Raw genomic sequence first — 18,576 nt, forward strand, 5'->3', positions numbered from 1 at the left:
CCATGTTATTACTTCCCAATTTCAAATTTGAAAGTTCAATTATAGATACATACGATTAAACATCACTGTACTTATTAGTCATTACTATGGACAATGTTAAGGCATACAATGGTTTGAATTGGAACAAATTGAGTATTGTAACACCGTTAAATGGACAAACGTCAAAGATAAGAGGAAGGGATCGAATGCTGTCATCTGCTAGGTACTCCGTGTGCTGAAAAGAGATGGAAAAAAAGAAGTCCAGAGTAAGCTAAAGTGAAGAAAACAAGAAAAAAAAAAAGCAGTCAGTGGAACCAAAGTGAACAGAAAAGCAACTCGGGGCAGGATGAATTAAATGTGTGCGCAGTCGTGTCATTACAAGTGGAGTAACTAAGAGTGCGTAGTGGAATATATAATTAGTGTAAAGAAGTACCAAGGATGACCTAAGAAACGATATAAAGCGGAACAATTCAGAAGAAGACCAGGGTTCCGTTGCAAAGGCACACCCCGTCACCACCTCCTTCCTGTCCGTCGCCGATGGAGTAAATGTCAACATGACACTTGACGACTACGGTCAACAGTCGTTCTTCAGCAAATGTGTCCTTCAGCGAGCGAGAACTCTCTCCAAGCTCAAGCCAGCGCCATATGAAGAGGTGAGGAAGTCGAAATAGTGTTAATGGTACAGTGATAAGTGAAAGGCAATAGTTTAGTTCTGTGAATAGCGAACAGGGTAAAACTACAGAACTACTTCTGCCCCTCCACCACTCCCCCCCCCCTACCCCCAACACAAGCCTGGGGACCTGTGGGGAACCGGGTTTCTGTTGGGGGGGGGGGGGGAGGCAAAGTCACTGAAAAATGGCTTCCAAAATTTCCCTAAAACATGGAAAATTCCCTGGTCTCAAAGGTAAGGAAAGTCTCTAACGTATACTCTTGTAATCTATTCTAACATAACCTAGCAGCCGGTATGTTGACGAGTGTCGGCCATGTCACCCCCCACCCCACCCTCACCACTGCCTTCCAGATCCGTCCCGCACTTCATAATTTTCGACAGCCCACACCTCATGTCGAATATATTTAAACTATCCCAACCGAACTTTACATAAACTAACCTCTAATGGGGGCTTTGCCCCCCTTGACCCCTCCACATCATAACCTCCTTGGGAAAAAGACCCTCCAAGTAGAGCAACTCTAGGGATATGTCACATCAAATATATTTAAACTATCCCAACCAAACTTTACATAACCTACCCTCAAATGGGGGGGGTGGCTTTGCCCCCCTCGACCCCCCTCCTAACCCCAGACCCCCTCACATTATAACCTCTTAGGGAAAAAGATCCTAGAAGTAGAGCAACTCCAGGGAAATGTCATGTCGAATATGATTTAAACTACCCCAACCGAACTCTACATAACCTAATCTCTAACGAGGGGTCTTCGCCCCCCCTCGACCCCCCAACATTATAACCTCCTCGGGAAAAAGACCCAAGAAGTAGAGCAACTCTAGGGAAATGTCAAGTTTCATAATTACATATGGTACAATACTAACATTTAACCCATCCACTTCTGCTAAGTTGATGCTAGATCATTGTTACCGAGTACTTTGGGGTACAAAATAAAACTGATTTGTGACAGCTGTCATCCAGCACTGATGCTCCTGCTGTCAACTGACCCAAGAGTGACTCACTGATTGCTTCCTATCACATTTTACTCAAATTTTGAGTATCGTGCGTTGAACAATATTCAGTTGGTTTCTGACACGTGCTTGTCACAGCTTGATGCAACTGTGAGTCACCAGGCGCAACCCATGTCACACGCCCATGTCACTGTTTGAATATGGTGGTATTGAAGGGTCACAAGAACTCGGTTTTGGGTTATTTGGTGCCACAATGTGACGCAAGGTGCCGCATTGGTGAATCTAAGTGACATGTGTGACAAGACAAAAATCTTACCTACCTAGACATCATACCTAGACAGGTTCCACGAGAAGGGAACCCCACAAGTGCCAACACGCCAGCAGAATACATATTTGTGTAATTACTCTTAACACTAAAACTATTAAGCCGCTGCTGGAATGTGTGTTGATTGCACTAAGTAAAGACTAGTTATAAAATATAATGACTTTTATGTATGTAAGTGAAATAAGTATTTATATTTATATTGCTGTAAGTAGAATAAAGTAATTTAGAGTTAATATGTTCTTTGACCAGAGTGTTTAGGAACTATAGTTAAAATGAGATCATATGAAATTATATATGAGAATACATTGGTATTAGTATGTAGGGGTTAAAATTCGTATAGCCTTTGACCAAGGTACTCTGCTAGTTTTCTCTTAAGCACAGTTAAGGATGTTGACAGGATAACTGTGTCTGGCAGGCTATTCCACAAAGCAGTCACTCGGACTGAGAAGTATCACCTACGTATTTCTGTGTTGCTGTGGGGTAGAAATATTCTGTGTGAATTTCCACGGGTCCTAGATGATGTCTGGAGGGAAAATAATTCAGAGGGTTGCACAGGAGACAGGCCGTTGAGAATCTTCCAGACCTTGACTACGTCAGCTCTAAGCAGTCTGCCATGTACAGAAAAGAGACCCAAGGCATCCAGTCGGGAGTCATGGTCAAGATGCGAAAGTCTGACAATCTCCTTGGTCCATCGTCGTTGGACTCTCTCAAGCATGTCGGCATCACCTACATACCCTGTGTGCCATACAACTGAACAAAATTCCAGCATAGGACGGATATGAGAGGTGAGAAGAGATTTCATAAACTCAGGCTCACGGTTAACTGTGCTCTTAAGTAAATTCGACGAAATTCCTGCAGCTTTATTTGCAAGAGAGCGTATGTGGAGATGAAACTTCAATGAAGTATCAACTTGAACCCCTAAATCTGATGCAGACTGCACAAACTGTAAAGGATTTCCTCTAATATAGTAGTCAGAGTACGGGCCAAGATTTGGAGCAGATCCTCGGCAGAACCTAAGAACACGGGTCTTGTCCGAGTTGAGCCTGAGCCCCCACGATTCAGCACGTGACACCAGCAGGTCTACATCTCTCTGCACAGAAGCAATATCTAACAATGTAAGAGAAGGCGTAGTCTTATTTATCTTTTGGTATATTATCAGATCATCAGTGAAAATTTTGTATTTACAGGTCAGACCGTGAGCCACAAAGTTAATATAAATGAGAAAAAGGGTTGGTCCAAGGACAGACCCCTGGGGAACTCCACTAGTTACATGCGTAGAATCACTCTTAGAACCCCCAGCCACAACCCTCATTACTCTACCGTTCAGAAATTCGTGTATCCAAGAGAGTAAGGGATCCCCTATACCGATGTGGGAGAGCTTACTGATCATAATGTTATGATTAACAAGGTCAAACACTTTACTAAAGTCAAATAGTATAAGGTCGACCATATGCCCCTGATCAAGCCAGCAGGTGGCGTCATCATATGTTAGAAGGAGCTGATCATCAACTGAGTGAGCCTTACAGAAGCCAAACTGATTAGAATCTAATAAGTTATTATTCACGAGAAAAGATGTCAGATTGTTCACAATAATACGCTTGAGACACTTGCAGGATACTGAAGTGAGACTTATTGGTCTGTAATTAAGAGGGGAAGAACGCACACCTTTCTTAAAGATGGGGACTACTTGGGAAGACTTCCAGACTGATGGGAGTTCACCAGTTTGGACTGACTGATGGAAGAGCCAGAGAAGGGGGTATGAAAGGGATGAGAAGCAGTGTTTGAGCAAACCAGGGTGGATACCATCAGGCCCCATACTGCTGGAAGGATTTAGATCACGCAGAGTATTGGTGACATCTGGTATAGAATTGGATAGTAACCAGTCCTTTTGTCAAACTACATGCATACCAATAAAGAGGTTAAATACTCAGTTAACACTTGCCGAGAGGTGATGTAGAATTATATTTTGAGGAGACCAAAGAAGACTAGAGTGTCGGTCTATCCGTCCCTGATGACAGCGAGAGGAGAATTAAGCATCAGGTGTCAGCCCCGCGTAGTAACACTTCACGAATGTAGTCCTTTAAAATTATAAAATACAAATACTTGGACCATTATTTGCTTTAATATAGAGAAGAAAATAACGTAGAATTCTTAAAGACCATTTTATGTCCGAAATCATAATGATCCATGAACATTGCACATATATCTAAGAGAGGAACTACTTTCTTCAACGCATGAATACCAACTCAAATCCATTACAAGGTTCAGTCAGACTTAGGGCACCGTGCAGAGCAGATAAACATTGGACTAAGAAAATCTCAAGGCATCCCCACATATTTAAGCCATTGACGCAGGAAATTGGTATGAATCGGTAACTAAAACCTTAACAAATGTGAAGCAAATGAAGTATCCCATGCACTCCGCATGCTATTTTTTTGGTATATTAGAAGAAGTAGTTAGCTAGATTAACCGCAAACAGCCATTACTATTTTCCAAGCAGTTAGTAAGCAGCTGCAGCCAGTAAGGTCTTGATTTTGGTCTTTGTTTGATTCGTTTCCTTCAGCTCTTATTTCCTTATCTTCCATTTCCTCACCCCTTACTTCTTCATCCCTACCATCATCACCCATCCCATCTATTCCACACCCATCCTGTCATAACCATACTTCCCTCAGATTATAAAAAAAAATTGGTATTACTAAAGTTTAGGACCAGCATGCATTTCACCATGGAGACAAGGTTTTTCTGATGGTTTTCATGGGTTTTCAAATAATCTGACCTTCAGTTGCCCGGCATCAGTGGGCCTTTGGGCTCATTGCTGGGGTTAAAAGGGTAGCGCCCAGGGGTGCCTGCCCGGGCGTCCATATAGAAGCCTGCTTTGATCACTTGATGCCCGTTGCCGGCCCGGACCGCTTCGGGTATCGCTCTGGCATGCCTTCTGGTTGACCCAGGTGGTAAAGCCCGCGGTGCTCGTAACCACAAAGTTGCTAACGCAGCTACGCAGAGATTAAAGCCGCAGGCACGCACCTAAGAACAGCACAGAGCGTCGGCCTTCCAGTTTTGTAAAACTGGACCCTTAAAATGTTTCTTGTGGCAGTGATGGGTCTGCTAGAAGGCCTACGTGGTAAACACGATGGTGCAGACTTGGGTGGTTAAGCTGCCACAAATACCTGAGCTTTTCTGGGTTGGGTCCAGGCCCCGCTGCTGTGATTGGCCAGGCAGGGGAACATAGCTGTTGCTTGTGAACACGGGGCTAGGCACCCCAGCAATGGGTTAGCGGCTGAGGCTGTCGCGCCTAATTGCTGAATCCCAAGTAACAGATACCCCCAAGGTGCAGCAGGACTGCGAGTGCACATTTCACTCCCTGGTGCAGACTGACTGCTACAAAGCCACCTATACAGTACGTACTCTGTCGTTGCCTTTGTGGCAGGCTATGATCGAAAGTTGGGTTTTCAGGTCCGTAGACTTAACCTTCACCATATCCGGGTTTTTTCCATATCCAGGTGCCCCTGTAGCTCTATTAACCCGGATACCAGAGGGTTTACTGTATTTTATTGTGGTTATATGTAGTATGTATTATTAATTATAATTATTATTATTATTACAAAATACTACCAAAGTATTACCAAAGAGTGAGATAAGATTAGGAAGACAACCAAAAATTATTTAGATGTTAAAAATATAAATAAATAAAAACTTTGGCTAATTTTGTTGAAAACAGCTTAAAATAAAAGTGTCTTATTTACCAAATAAAATTATTATTTTTAAACTAATTTCATGAATTTCTTCATGGTTTCAGGTGGAAAAGTTACTTACTCTTTGTCCTGGAGATAGCCATGGGGGAGGATTTCGTGTGGACCAGCGGGGCCAAGATGCTGTGGTGGCGCTCGGGGTGTACCTCCTGGAATCTGGCCTGCAACACCAGGCTGCTATTGTACAGTATCTCCTCAGATTACTACGAGCTCTTCCCAAGGCAGTCTGGCTGGATGAAAAGAGAATTACTGTGATGGACCGTAAGTTTTGAAAGACATATTTTGTTACTGGAATAAGTACTAGTGGCTAAACTAAGTTACCCCATCAGCCTGTTCTGTGCAGGTGGAATCTCTATTAATTTTTATAGGTTTCATACATTCTTGCATGCACCAGCCTTAATCTTTTAATGGATGTTTAACAGATGGTCTCCATCCATTCTGCTTGATCTTTCACAGCCTTTCAGTTCAGGCCCAAGATCTGTAGGTCATTCTCAATAATTTGTCCCAAGCAAACTTCAAACACAAAATTAATGCAAGCCACTGCATCAGATCGATTTTGTTTTAGATACCATGAGAAGATTTTATTTAGTTTAGAATGATATTTTTCATAATCAAGAGGTTGTAAAGCAGCCTTGAAAAGGGGAAATAAACTTTATGGTGCTGGGGATTGAACCCACAAGTGATGGGAAATCATGTCATGAGCCAGTCTCTTGAAGACGCTCCCTTTCCGTATTGGGCGGATCAGTACACAATAAACACATTGTTTAATGGAGGCAGAGAAAGCAAGTCATCACTTAGGCAAGACTTAGGATGCTATAGTCTCAGTACAGTGGTAGCCTGATACCATGGGGGAAGGTTTGTTCAATTTTCATATTGCAACTTTGCACTTTAAAGCATTTTTTCACCACATACATGCAAAATATAAAGCAAATTATTTATATTGATATTAATATTATTAACTTTTGTAATTTTCAGGTATGCCTGTAGCTGAAAGGTTCACTTTTTTAGTGACAACCCTGCTGACTGATGTTGCTGCAAAGTGTGAAACAGTGCGAGAAGAGGTGCTCAACACACAGGTTGAGGTTCTTTCAGCCCTTACTAATGTGATCACCCGAGCTGCTAGGGAAGATAGTCTTCTCTCTGCCAATGGAAAAAGTAAGGTGTCCTCAGTTGTGATGGAAAGTTGGTATGGAGCTAGATTAAATAATAGAATTATACATCTAGAATTTTATGACAACTGTAGTTATCATTATGATCATCATTTCCCTCATCATCACTCCTAAGAATAAAGTTTCAGCATAAAATAATGGACCAAGTTTTCTCCCCTTTGAAGTTCAAATACTAGTCAAGGAATTTTATATTGAATTAGGTACATAAGACAGTGATAGAATGGCAAGGAAGTCTTTGTCAGATGATGGAAAATTCTGATGAATTACAAGTGTTGGCACAGGGGAAAGTAATGGCACTGAGGAAATGGTATATGTGTGCTTTCATTTTTTCTCTTCTTAGGTCTACATTCTATCATAAATAGAGGAGGAATAATAATTTTTTTAGGATAAATAACAGATGCTAGTGCTTATCTCATGCCAAATTAAGTTTACAAAAGATCACTACCAGATATGTATCTAAAGCCTCAATATTTCTTCTTTTAGTTGCATTGTGCCGTGGTCCAGTTGCTGTCCTGCTGGGTCTGTCTCGGGCCCTTGGGCGGTCCACCTCAGGGGATCCACTATTCCTGAGTATATTTCCAAAGCCTGTCATCCCCATACCTGTCGCAGCAGAACCACCACAAATGACCAAAAAGAAAAGCTTCAGCAACTACCGACCTATTATACCACGGTCTCTGTCCTCCACACTTCCCTCTTGCCCAGATGCAGTATCCCTTGTCAGTGTGGACAGTGATAGAGATGTTGGGTGAGCATCATTTTTTGTCTATTAAAAAATGTTAAGATGAGCATAGGTTACTTAAAGTTAAAATTGCATTTTAAGGTCTGTACTTCACTGATGACTTTTTATTTATCTTCAGCCTGCGTATGCTGGGGGGTCCAGGCAAGCGACCTTCACTCATGTCCCAGCAATCAGTTCCTCATGACCCAAAGGTGTACTTCTTCCAAAAATATGGCTCCAGTTTTGGAGCAAACTTTCCCCAACTAACACAGTATGATCACACATTGGTGTTCCCTGTGCAGCATTTACAGGTATTTATGAAATCAGTTTAAAAATACCTAGAATTTTTTTAATTTATTTTTATGACCTTTTTTGTGATGTTTTCATTAGTTTAACATTTTTTCATTACATCAACTTTTAATCTACTTTAAAACTTGAACATTTCAAGAAAATTACATGGAGAGCATATATAAAGTTATATTTTCTTGTACACGTAATGTCTTGGTTGAGCCTTTCTTTATCACTTGCCCTTTGAAAAGCAAGGATAGGTACAGGTAGTCATCAAGTTACGATGTATTTGACTTTTGACCGCTCACACGTATGACCAGGCCAGTGATATTAGTAATACTTGGTTAAGTAATGAGTTGACATTTCAAATATTCTGCCGTGGCCAGAGCAGCGTTTTGTTTACACAGAGTTTTGACTAACTGTACCCAGCTCTGGTTGTTTTCATGCTTTTACCATTATTTAGAGTTTCTATGATCTTATCCATGTTAAATTTTTTAATATCATTAAATTTCCTGTTTTGTTAGTTATGACAACTTTCTTTTATCTATTCTAGTTCTTTTCATACCTTGCACTTCTTTATGAGATCTTTTATTTTCTTTGTTTACTACATCTAGTCAGGTGGATCACACCCAAGAACTTGGGTCTGCCTCAGGTCCTAGGCATATATCAAGTCCTATCTTCCCATTGACTGGATCTTTACTGCTAGCTGATGCATTCCCAGGTGGCAAACTGAGGAGGCCTCTAAATATATGACATTTTGTCCTAGGATTCCATAAACCATGGGACCTCAAAGAGATTCATGAGGCTACTCTGAATGTAATAAATAATGTCGCACCAAAAGCTTAAAAACAACTCCCCAGATGTGATATGACCATGCTCTTGTTTTATGGCCAACCCATTCCAACTATGACATACACCTTTAATGTAGTCTCCATATATCCCTGTGTGTCATTGTGAGAAGTGAAGAAGGCAAAGCAGTCTAAAGCACATTCTTATAATTAATGAGAAGAATTTGTGTGGAAAGGGTAATATCAAGATTGTTATTTTTCGGAATACCTTATATCATATACTTATCATGCATAATAATTGATTTTTCTTCATCCTACAGACTGTACTTGCTAATGCAAAAAAGCTTTTAGCCAAAGAAGTATTGTCAGTCTTAGATGGTGTGGCCACAGAAGTATTTGCATCTCGTCAGGTAAAAATGTTCCCGTATTGTACCTTACGGGAAACTTTGAATTTGGTGATGGTCACACTTCTAAGAGAACTCTTGGCTTATCAGAAAGGTAAGAATATTAGGCTTACATTTTTTTTTTTTTTTTTTTTATTATAATAATCCATCTTTAGTATACAATAACTTTTTTTTTTTTTTTTTAACATTTCATTACCTCTGACTTTACATTTGAGACTCTTTGTCTTTCTGGAAAGTTTCAAGTGAAAACTAATGGTATTAAGGTCGATCCTATGAACCTCTGGTGAAATATTTTATAATAACAAAGGAGAAAGGTTTAAAGACAAAAAAAAATCCAGTAAAAATTCCCACAACATGATGCCTTCATCAAGATAGATAGATTAGGATGCAAAAGAAAGAATTGTCAGATTAGTTCTGGAGGTATTTTGACACTGCATTCAGAGAGTTTAGTTATAGGAAGGAAGAATACAGTAAAAGGCAGTTTCAGCTTACCAGTGAAACTGAAATCATATTTTAAGGAGAAAGTCCGCTGTGGATTAAAATTGCATCTTTGGTCATGAATAGTTTGTATGTTGTATATATTAGTACTTTTGTTTTCATATGAAAATTTCAAGCTGATCAGATGAAATGGAAAATTAAAAAAAATATTTTTCGTTGTTTTTATGAAAATTTTGATTTTTTTTTTTTTTTCAGCCATTTTTTTACTGACTTTCTTGTGACATGCACATCTGATAATTCATTGTTATTCTAACAATTTGTCCATATGTTTTTTTGAAAACTTTTTTTCTCAATCTATATATTTTTTTTTTTAATTGTTTTGGGAAAAAAATTTCCATATATCAAAACTATGCCGTTTTTCAAAAAAACATCTTGACAAATTTTACTTTGATATATGATCTTGTATGTCCTAAAGTTTCATGAAAATCATGCAGAAAGTAAAACCAAAAAATAATTTTGTTCATTTTGTACTAGTTTTGAGAAAAATGCAATTACAGTCTTGCTAAAGTTTTTCGGCCCAGTGAAGGTACTATACTGTCAATGCTACTTTCATATGAATTTTTAGGGATCAGTAATCACATATCAGTGAGTGCATAAAAGGATCAGGCACCTTGTCCCCCCTTATAAAAGTATTAATCGCTCAAAGGTGAGGGTGTCAGGGCGCGCCACGCCCCTCATTGTTGCAAGGTTCGATCAGTACTCTCCAGGTGCATAGCTCTCGGTTGGAATTCCTTTGTCTGTCTTCCTCTTCTTTTTTATTGTTTTCTTTGGTGTAATTCTTCTCTTTTCTCTCATTTCTAATCTTTTTTCTATGTATTCATTTGTTCCAAACATTTTTGTGAGCAGGTTGCACTTTTCATATCCATATTTTTTTTTTATGTGCCAGCCTATAGCGCTGGTAGGCTTTCTTGAGGGGCCTGGATGGTATTCGGCCCCAGCTTGTCATGGCGCAGGCAAGTGTTTTATAGTGGCGCCATCTTTTCTTGGCTCATGCTTCCCCGGAGCTCATTCTTGATTCACTTGGATGGTTTCCTCTAGAGTCCAGGTTGATGGGTGGTCTTCAGGACAGCATGTAGGTAGTTTCAAGCCACTCGGCGGTGACTGAAAAATCCCAGGTGGTAGCGGCGGATTCGAACCCGCGTAGTCGATCAAGCAGTGAATGCGGGACCCGCATGCTAACCACTCAACCACCGCCTACCCAAATTGTGTTCCAAAACTGTTACATGGGTTTCAAACTTCACCCTGAAGGTTGCTGCATGTTTGATTTTTCAGCATTTATTCCATACTTTGGCATGCCAGCTAATGCGCCGCAGTCAGCGTGCCACGCCCACACAGTAGCCATTTAAATCTCCTCGCTATTGGCATTTAAATTTATTTCTGACTGAAAAAAATCTACCATTCGAAAGCCAAAGAATAGGATGTTGCCATAGACCATATAACTCAATTTTGTATTTTTTGAAAATTATCTTCATATTTTCAAGGAGGGCTCTTCCCTTAAAGGAATTGGAAAAAGAAGGAGGTAAACAACTTTTTATACCGTTGTTGGTCCATGCAAATGTGTCTGCATCCATGCAGCGTGAGAGAAATCAGGAGATAATATTTGTTTATTAGTCACTTCACTGGGTAGAGATAACTTTCTTATTTATGAACTTATGTATATAGTTTTAAGTGTGCACTCAGATTTCAAGAAGAGTTTACCAGTAGTAACTGTGACTCACCCACATTGATGAAGGTGAATTTCTGCATCATCACCAATTTTATTTCCTTGTATGATAAAATGACTTCAGTTTTATCATTTAGTTTAAGTGATCCAGATTTTTATATCAGACAATAAAGGCTCCTGTTGCCCTGTTTCTGTGGGAACAGTACTTTGTAGGCTTTATTTCTGTTTTCTTGTGCCCTTGAACTGCTGCTTTCTTTGGTGTTAAAAGAAAATAATAAATTGTAAGTTTGGTCATATTTTAGTGAAATTATTGGAATAAATTCCTTTGCATATTTCTGGTAAAACTGTCATCTCTAATATTTTGTTTTCTGTTCCTTTGAGTAATTATACTCATATTGTTTTCTCCTTATTTTTGTCATACTGTGCATTAGTTATTTTGTTTTGTTTTGTAATAGTTACCATTATTAAAGAAAATTATGATCAAAATGATAATTGGATGATGATTTGCTGGAAGGGAAGCTTGGATGTGGCCCTGTTGCATTAAGAACCTCTGCTCTAAAGTTGATGGGTTCTTATGAAATACATCATATCATCCTCCAAGATGATTGGTAATTTTTCAAGGCTTAAATTCAGAAAACACTTAACATAATCAGTTCCATAATGTACATGCAGCAGATATTGTATTGATAATTTTGCATCATTATTAATTATCTCCTATATTTTTTTGCAGATCTTCCTATACCATTCACTAGAGATGTGCAAGACTTTGTGAAAGGTCTCTTCCTTTCTGGCCAGACGGAATTAGCAGTACAGCAAAATGAAACAGGAGTAAAGAGTGATTCAAACAAGAAAGTTTCATCTATAAATCCATACAGAATCAATGTTCAAGCAAATGCTGCCTGCATAGATCTCTTGGTATGGGCTAGTGCTGATGAATCTGGTAAGAAATTAAAGCTTTTAATCTTTACATGTTATTATTGTGTAGCATGAAATTGGTGAAATGAAAGATGTCAGTTCCATTATTTGTAGCTCTTTTACTGTTAATAAAGACTCATGGAATAAGGTACAATAGAACCTTTATTCAACATGAGACCAGTACCAAAGAAACAGCTTTAAAATAAATTTTGTGTTAAAAGGAGGTGCTATTTAATGTGATTTATTAGTTTGATACTGAAGACCCCAGCTTCATACTTCCCACATTTTTTTGTCCATAATTGCTCTAGCTCAGTTCTTTCACATTTTTGTATATCAATGTATAATTAATACTGTTTGTAATCTCTTTGGTCTTTATATTTAGATAAATTCAGAAGTTCATGGTAAGATAACATAAAAATGCACTGTGAGATACGGTATTTACCAGTATATAATGCAAATACTAAATTGGAGAAAATATTTCTGGTAAAACACAGCCACTCTGAATATACTGAACAGAAACATTACTTTTACTATTATATGAACCTTTCTGTTTGATTTTTTCATAACTGATTTCATTCCAGCCTTGTTAATACAGATTTCTTGACTAGTAAACAACTTACTACTATTTTACCGTTATAAACTTGTTAGCAGAATTAGCCTTCAGCACCATTATTTAATCCTTTAACTAAGCAGTCATTCTTTCTGAATGGAAGACTAATTGAATTTTAAAGAGAAGTTACTCTGAGAACCTAATGTTTTCACATGAAGACTGGCTCATGATAGTCTAACACAATATTTAATAACACATGTTTCATCATATTCTAGCCACATGACCTTTTCTCAAGACCATTGATGCTAAATTTGCCAGTTAATGCTAGAAGCTTGATTGTACAGAGATTCTCAGAGGCAGATGCTCTAATTTTTGCTTATCTCTTGCAGAAAATACATTTACACATATATATGTATGCAAAATATAATAATTGTATCATGAGGGAAGAATCTTGAGAAAATATAGGAAAATGTGCAAACTGAGTGAGGTTTCTACTATATACCCTTCAATACATTCTTTTGAATGGTTTGTACTCACAATTTCATCCTCTCTGAGGCAATGCATGAATGCCACCCATATTCTCCAAAAGTAAAAGGATGGACTGTACCATTTACGTTACATTCAGCCCAGAATATGGCGCGATAATGTCTATGATGATCATCATCACCACCTTCTATATGTTGATAACCATGTGCTTCACACAAGGCAAGACATGAAGAAAAGGCTACATATTTTCCAAAAAGATATATAATATTGCCATTCATCTACCATATAATGAAGTGTTACCCCAGAAATGCATTAAATATGATTCCCTCATAACGATTAACACTTGCTGATGTTTTATGAATCGTCAAAGGACTGAGGTTGTAGAATAACATTTTTAACAAAGCCACCAATGGTTTATCCTGACAAAGTTGCATTTGTAAGCTCTCATTCACAAGTTTCACTCTACATTTTCCACATTTACTCATAATCTTTTAGTGCATTATGACATTTAGTTTATGTAAATCTGTAACATGAATTTTTCTTGTCCAATATTTCAGAGGCAGAAAGTCTGTGCAACAGGCTGACAGAGAAGGCAAATGTCCACCATGGTCATCGGTTGGCTCTGGCTCACATGCCTCTGTTGTTGGTTTGCTTGGAGGTGTGTCTCAGCTAATATTTTCAGCAAATTGGAGATTTAAATTAATTATTTTAGTTTTATCTGGTCATGTTAATTCATTCATTCATCTTTGACGCCTGCTCCTAGGAGCTCCCACCAGGGGATGGCCACGACAGTATCGTAACCAATAAGGTCATGTTAATTGTATTCCAAATCCAAATTGTTTTTATTATACAAAGAAATGTTATTCTTAAAATATCTTCCATTAGATCAAGAGCTGCAGATACACTGCATTTGTTTTGCAGTCATGGAAATTATAGAGTTGTTTTCAAAGAGGTGATTTTGCTTGTTAGAGATTACTTGTTATACAAATGTCTGTCTTGCTTCGACTGGAAGGTAATCTCATATTGAGATAGAAATTTTGCTTTTATTTTTAGAGCCTAGGTAGACTGGCAAGCAAGTTTCCTATTATTGCGGGGACATGTATCCACTACCTTCAAGACTTCCTTGTGAGTCCATCACCCATACTTCTAAAGCTTTATCGCCAGCAATCAGACCTTCTTACTCCTCACCAAGGCAGTCTATCTGTCAAAGGTTAGTTTAGGTGTTTTCAGTTGGAAAATTATCTTTTAAAGCTCTTGTTATAATCATATTGCATAAAACTGCTTACTGTAAGCAATAATAAATAAATGTTCATTTCTAGTTAGTGGAGACCCTAGCAGTCGTCCAGCTTCAGCATCAGCAACAGCATTTGAAAAACTGCGAGATACTGCTATTGAAAATCTTTGTGTAGCATTGAAGGCTGGACTTACAGTTGATGCCAACACTGTGATGGCCTTCATATCATCCATCTCTAGTAGAGAAAAGGCTGGTTGTGATCGTCTTCCTGAAAGGTTAATAAATAAATTTGATCTTTTTACAATAATCTTACCATTAGTTTGGACAATTACCATTGCAGCACTTAAAGCAAGGTGAATTATCTGCTCACATATGTAAACAAGCTATTTTATAAGTTATAGGAAGCAAAACTGCTATTTTATATCTCTAACTGTTCCTTTCAGTGATACTGTTGTAATTTCCAACAATGTGATTGTTGCTCTGGGTCATGTGGCTGTGGCCTTGAAGGATTCACCCCGAACCACAGAAACTATTCTGCACCAGTGTCTCCTGCAACGTTTCTGCCGACCCCCTTCCTCCCTTGACACCCTTATTGTGGACCAAATGGGCTGCATGCTTCTTGCTAAGAATGAGGTGAGAATCTTACTGATAATATTGCCAACATATCTTCTGTTTGAAAAATGTTTGTGTTTGACCATGGATCTGTGACTGCTGCAGCAAGGGTTTTCTCGGTTTATCCTGATTAGACTGCACACTGCATTCATCAGGTCTTTCTTTTCTATCAATCAGAACAAGACAAGATATTGAAAATAAAGTGATCATGTGCTACTTTGCAGCTTTTTACAGATTGGCTGTGAGAAAACTAAATTAGAACTTAAAAATGGCTCAGCAATATAACACAAGTTTATAAAGTACCCACATTAAGTAAAATTTTGAGTTGGTAAAATTACAGAAAGTCAAATAAAATTTTAAATGGGAACCTGAATTTTGGTTGCTATAAAAAAGAAGGTATTTATATATTTAAATTTTTACTGTTCAGAATATTTTTGGGGAAAATCTAAAACACAAGACAGGAGTTCAGGAAGTCAAGTGTCATGCTATATATCAGTTTAAAGGCGTTGTTTCATATATTTCAGCCTAAAGTGTATGATGAGATAATGGAGCAGTTCAGTAAAATCATCATAGAAGCTAGCAGTGGAACATATGGCACAGGTGCAGTCCAAGATCAACGGATGAAGCAGTATAGGTCAGAATGTCTTCTTTTTCCCCTTCCAATTAGTTCATAGTTCTCATGTTATAATGCAATATATGGACATGCTATACTTCTGTTGTTACTCGCATATGATAAATTGCAGTCTTGAAATTTTGAACACTCCATATCCCTTTGTAGATGACTGCATTTAATCCTAAAAAATGGTTCAAAAAATTGGGTTTTTACATATCTGTTGTCATTCTTCACTTCAGACATGTAGCTACTGCAGTACATAATGCTCTAGCAAACATTGCTGCCAACATTCAAGGTGAAGCTGAAATGGACAAGCTCCTCATGCGCCTTCTGGAATTATTTGTCAAGCTTGGATTGGCTGCAAAACAAAATTCAGAAAAGCATCCTGCAGTTCTAAAGGCATGACATACAACATTCTTCATAGAATTTGTTTATGAAAATTAAATATAGGACCATTGAAACTCAAACTGTTATGTTTTATTTGTTGTGCATTAAGTATCTGGTAATCATCATTTATGTCACACCCCACTTCATCCAAGGCATACTACTGTGAGGTTCAACTACATTTAATTTACTTTCAATTTTACTTTATCAACTTTACTTGCTGTAAGATTTGATTGTAATTACAATGAATTCTTTTGCCTTACCTCAGGCATCAAGCAGTGCTGGAAATCTAGGTGTGTTGATCCCTGTCATTGCCATGTTGGTGCGACGCCTGCCTCCTATCAAAGAACCAAAGCTGCGCATCCTGAAGCTGTACAGAGACTTTTGGCTATTCTCTATTGTAATGGGATTTACTCAGCAGGAGTCAGGTAAGAGAGTACTAGAACTTTTTTTTTTTTTTTTTTTTTCAGAATTACTAGTGTCTTCTCTACTTATGTTTTCTTTACATAGTTATTTGTAATTTCCTTTATGCAATTTTTAACTGCATGCCTCCCCCCCTCCTGCGGCCCCGCCTCACATGACATTCTGATCAAGCTCATCCCTATACTGTCCATACCCCTTATGCAAGAGTTAACCAGCATCTTCACTCTTTCATCCCTCACGCTGGTAAACTCTGGAACAATCTTCCTTTATCTGTATTTCCACCTGCCTACGACTTGAACTCTTTCAAAAGGAGGGTATCAGGACACCTCTCCTCCCGAAATTGACCTTTCTTTCGGCCACCTCTTTTGATTCTTTTTTGGGAGCAGCGAGCAGCGGGCTTTTTTTTATTATGGTTTTCTTTTTTTGTGCCCTTGAGCTGTCTCCTTTGTTGTAAAAAAAAATAATAATAATAAATACTAGAAAAATAGTAGAAACTATTTAGTTATTTGCCCTTAAAGCACTATCCTCTCCTGCTGTAAAGCCAAGCTAAACACTTCACCTGAGTGCTGCAAATATACTGACCCAAAGGATTTTCTCACAACTCTGATGTTGATCACAGCAGAAGAGCTTGTAGACAACCCTATAATGGATGCAGCCACAATCCATGACATTCCAAAGAAATATGAGCCACACTGAATCACTTGGATGCTTGCTCTGCCATAATTGCCTTAGTTTTGTTTATATAGAAAAAGTGCAATGCCTGGTATCTTTTACATCATAGTAAAAAAATACTAGTTAGGATAGGATACCTTCAATAGAGTTCTTATGAGAAGTAAAGGATTACCATATTTTGCAACACATAAGTTTCATGTGAAAATAAGATGCATTTCAATTTTGATAGGCCTTTTCTTAAAAGAATTGAACATGTTTGCTTGTCATTAGTAGTCCTCCCCATCCACCCATATTGAGCCCTTTTTTGCTCAATCTGTATAGGTGTTTTATGTATTTTAAGACTCCTTAACTCTTTAATTTGCAAGCATTCTCTCTGGCTTATCATTCGCCCAGCTTGCCTCACCCCTTGCCCACCTCCCTTTTTGAACACGGCTAACCAGTCTGCCTTGCTCCTTCTAGCCCCTTGCCACCTCCCCTCACCTGCCTACCATTCCGAGTGCTGTAATCCAGCCAGTTTCATTTCTGTTGAGCCAAACTATCACATTCAGGCAACTCTGGACCCTGATCTTGGGCATACAAGACACAGCAATTTTCAGAGACTTATATTAAGGAAAAGGGAACATATTTGCAATCAAATATGTAAATTTTATGGTTTCCATCCTTAGTAGTATGCATCAGGGTTATGAGACAAAAATGAAAGGTAGGTCCTGGTTTTCAATTGTATCATATGTCATTACAGGATTGTGGCCCCCTGACTGGCACCTTGCTGTATGTGACATAGCAGTCACGTCACCTCTACTGTTGTCTCAAACAAAACATCGCTCAGAAATGAAAGAGCTGAAGTACACATATGCAGTGCGGGATGACTCTGTATCAGTCGTGAGTGCAAATGTACCTGTTCATTATAATGAGCAACTAATATCTTTTATATTAAAGTCCATGATGTCAAATAATTGTGCATTCTTTTCAAGAATATAATGAAATATTTTTTCCATGTTCTTTTTGCAGAGTGAATTAAATGAATTAAGGCAACAGATTCTAAGTCTCTTGGAACATCCTGCTGATCTTACTCAAGTTGTCAACAAGTTGACTTTTGCACAGTGCATCTTTGTTTTGTCAGTATATCGTGTGGAAGCCTTAAGGTAAGAGAAATATGTGTATTCAGTAGTTCATATCTTTCCCTGTTACTTTTTTTTTATTTATTTTTTTATTTATTTATTTATTATTTTTTTTTTTTTATATATACACTTGACCCATGATTTCTCAGGCAAATAGAGGGGAGCACCTGTCTGAGAACCACAAATGTTTGCGAATTAGGAATTGCTATGGTCCAGGGGTCACAGCCCAATCCCAGATGTTTACCATGCTTGATCCAGCAATCGGCAGTTTTCAGTACCTCCCTCTAACTTTAACCACTCATTGTCCACCACATTAAAGAAAAGATGAACTAAAACTAGTTCGTTGAAGATTTGGAAT

At 38.3% G+C, this 18,576-nt stretch overlaps 1 protein-coding gene across 2 annotated transcripts in view; it reads left to right on the top strand.

Annotated features, from left to right (window-relative positions):
• LOC127001590 (phosphatidylinositol 4-kinase alpha-like) overlaps window positions 1–18,576 on the top strand; it is a 74,278-nt gene that overhangs the window by 26,951 nt on the left and 28,751 nt on the right. Inside the window, exons 1-16 of one of the 2 annotated variants that reach the window (XM_050866378.1) lie at window positions 206–632; window positions 5,731–5,944; window positions 6,659–6,838; window positions 7,336–7,597; window positions 7,710–7,881; window positions 8,967–9,144; window positions 11,942–12,151; window positions 13,720–13,820; window positions 14,216–14,372; window positions 14,482–14,671; window positions 14,840–15,029; window positions 15,533–15,642; window positions 15,861–16,020; window positions 16,274–16,433; window positions 17,840–17,979; window positions 18,109–18,242. In XM_050866378.1, coding sequence (XP_050722335.1) covers window positions 534–632; window positions 5,731–5,944; window positions 6,659–6,838; window positions 7,336–7,597; window positions 7,710–7,881; window positions 8,967–9,144; window positions 11,942–12,151; window positions 13,720–13,820; window positions 14,216–14,372; window positions 14,482–14,671; window positions 14,840–15,029; window positions 15,533–15,642; window positions 15,861–16,020; window positions 16,274–16,433; window positions 17,840–17,979; window positions 18,109–18,242 — 2,657 coding nt within the window. In that variant the 5' untranslated portion in view covers window positions 206–533. Of the gene's footprint in view, window positions 1–205; window positions 633–5,730; window positions 5,945–6,658; window positions 6,839–7,335; window positions 7,598–7,709; window positions 7,882–8,966; window positions 9,145–11,941; window positions 12,152–13,719; window positions 13,821–14,215; window positions 14,373–14,481; window positions 14,672–14,839; window positions 15,030–15,532; window positions 15,643–15,860; window positions 16,021–16,273; window positions 16,434–17,839; window positions 17,980–18,108; window positions 18,243–18,576 lie in introns of those variants that run through there. The other variant, XM_050866379.1, reaches the window with a different exon arrangement.

This window comes from Eriocheir sinensis, chromosome 21 (assembly GCF_024679095.1).
Source record: "Eriocheir sinensis breed Jianghai 21 chromosome 21, ASM2467909v1, whole genome shotgun sequence".
Classification (NCBI taxonomy): domain Eukaryota; kingdom Metazoa; phylum Arthropoda; class Malacostraca; order Decapoda; family Varunidae; genus Eriocheir; species Eriocheir sinensis.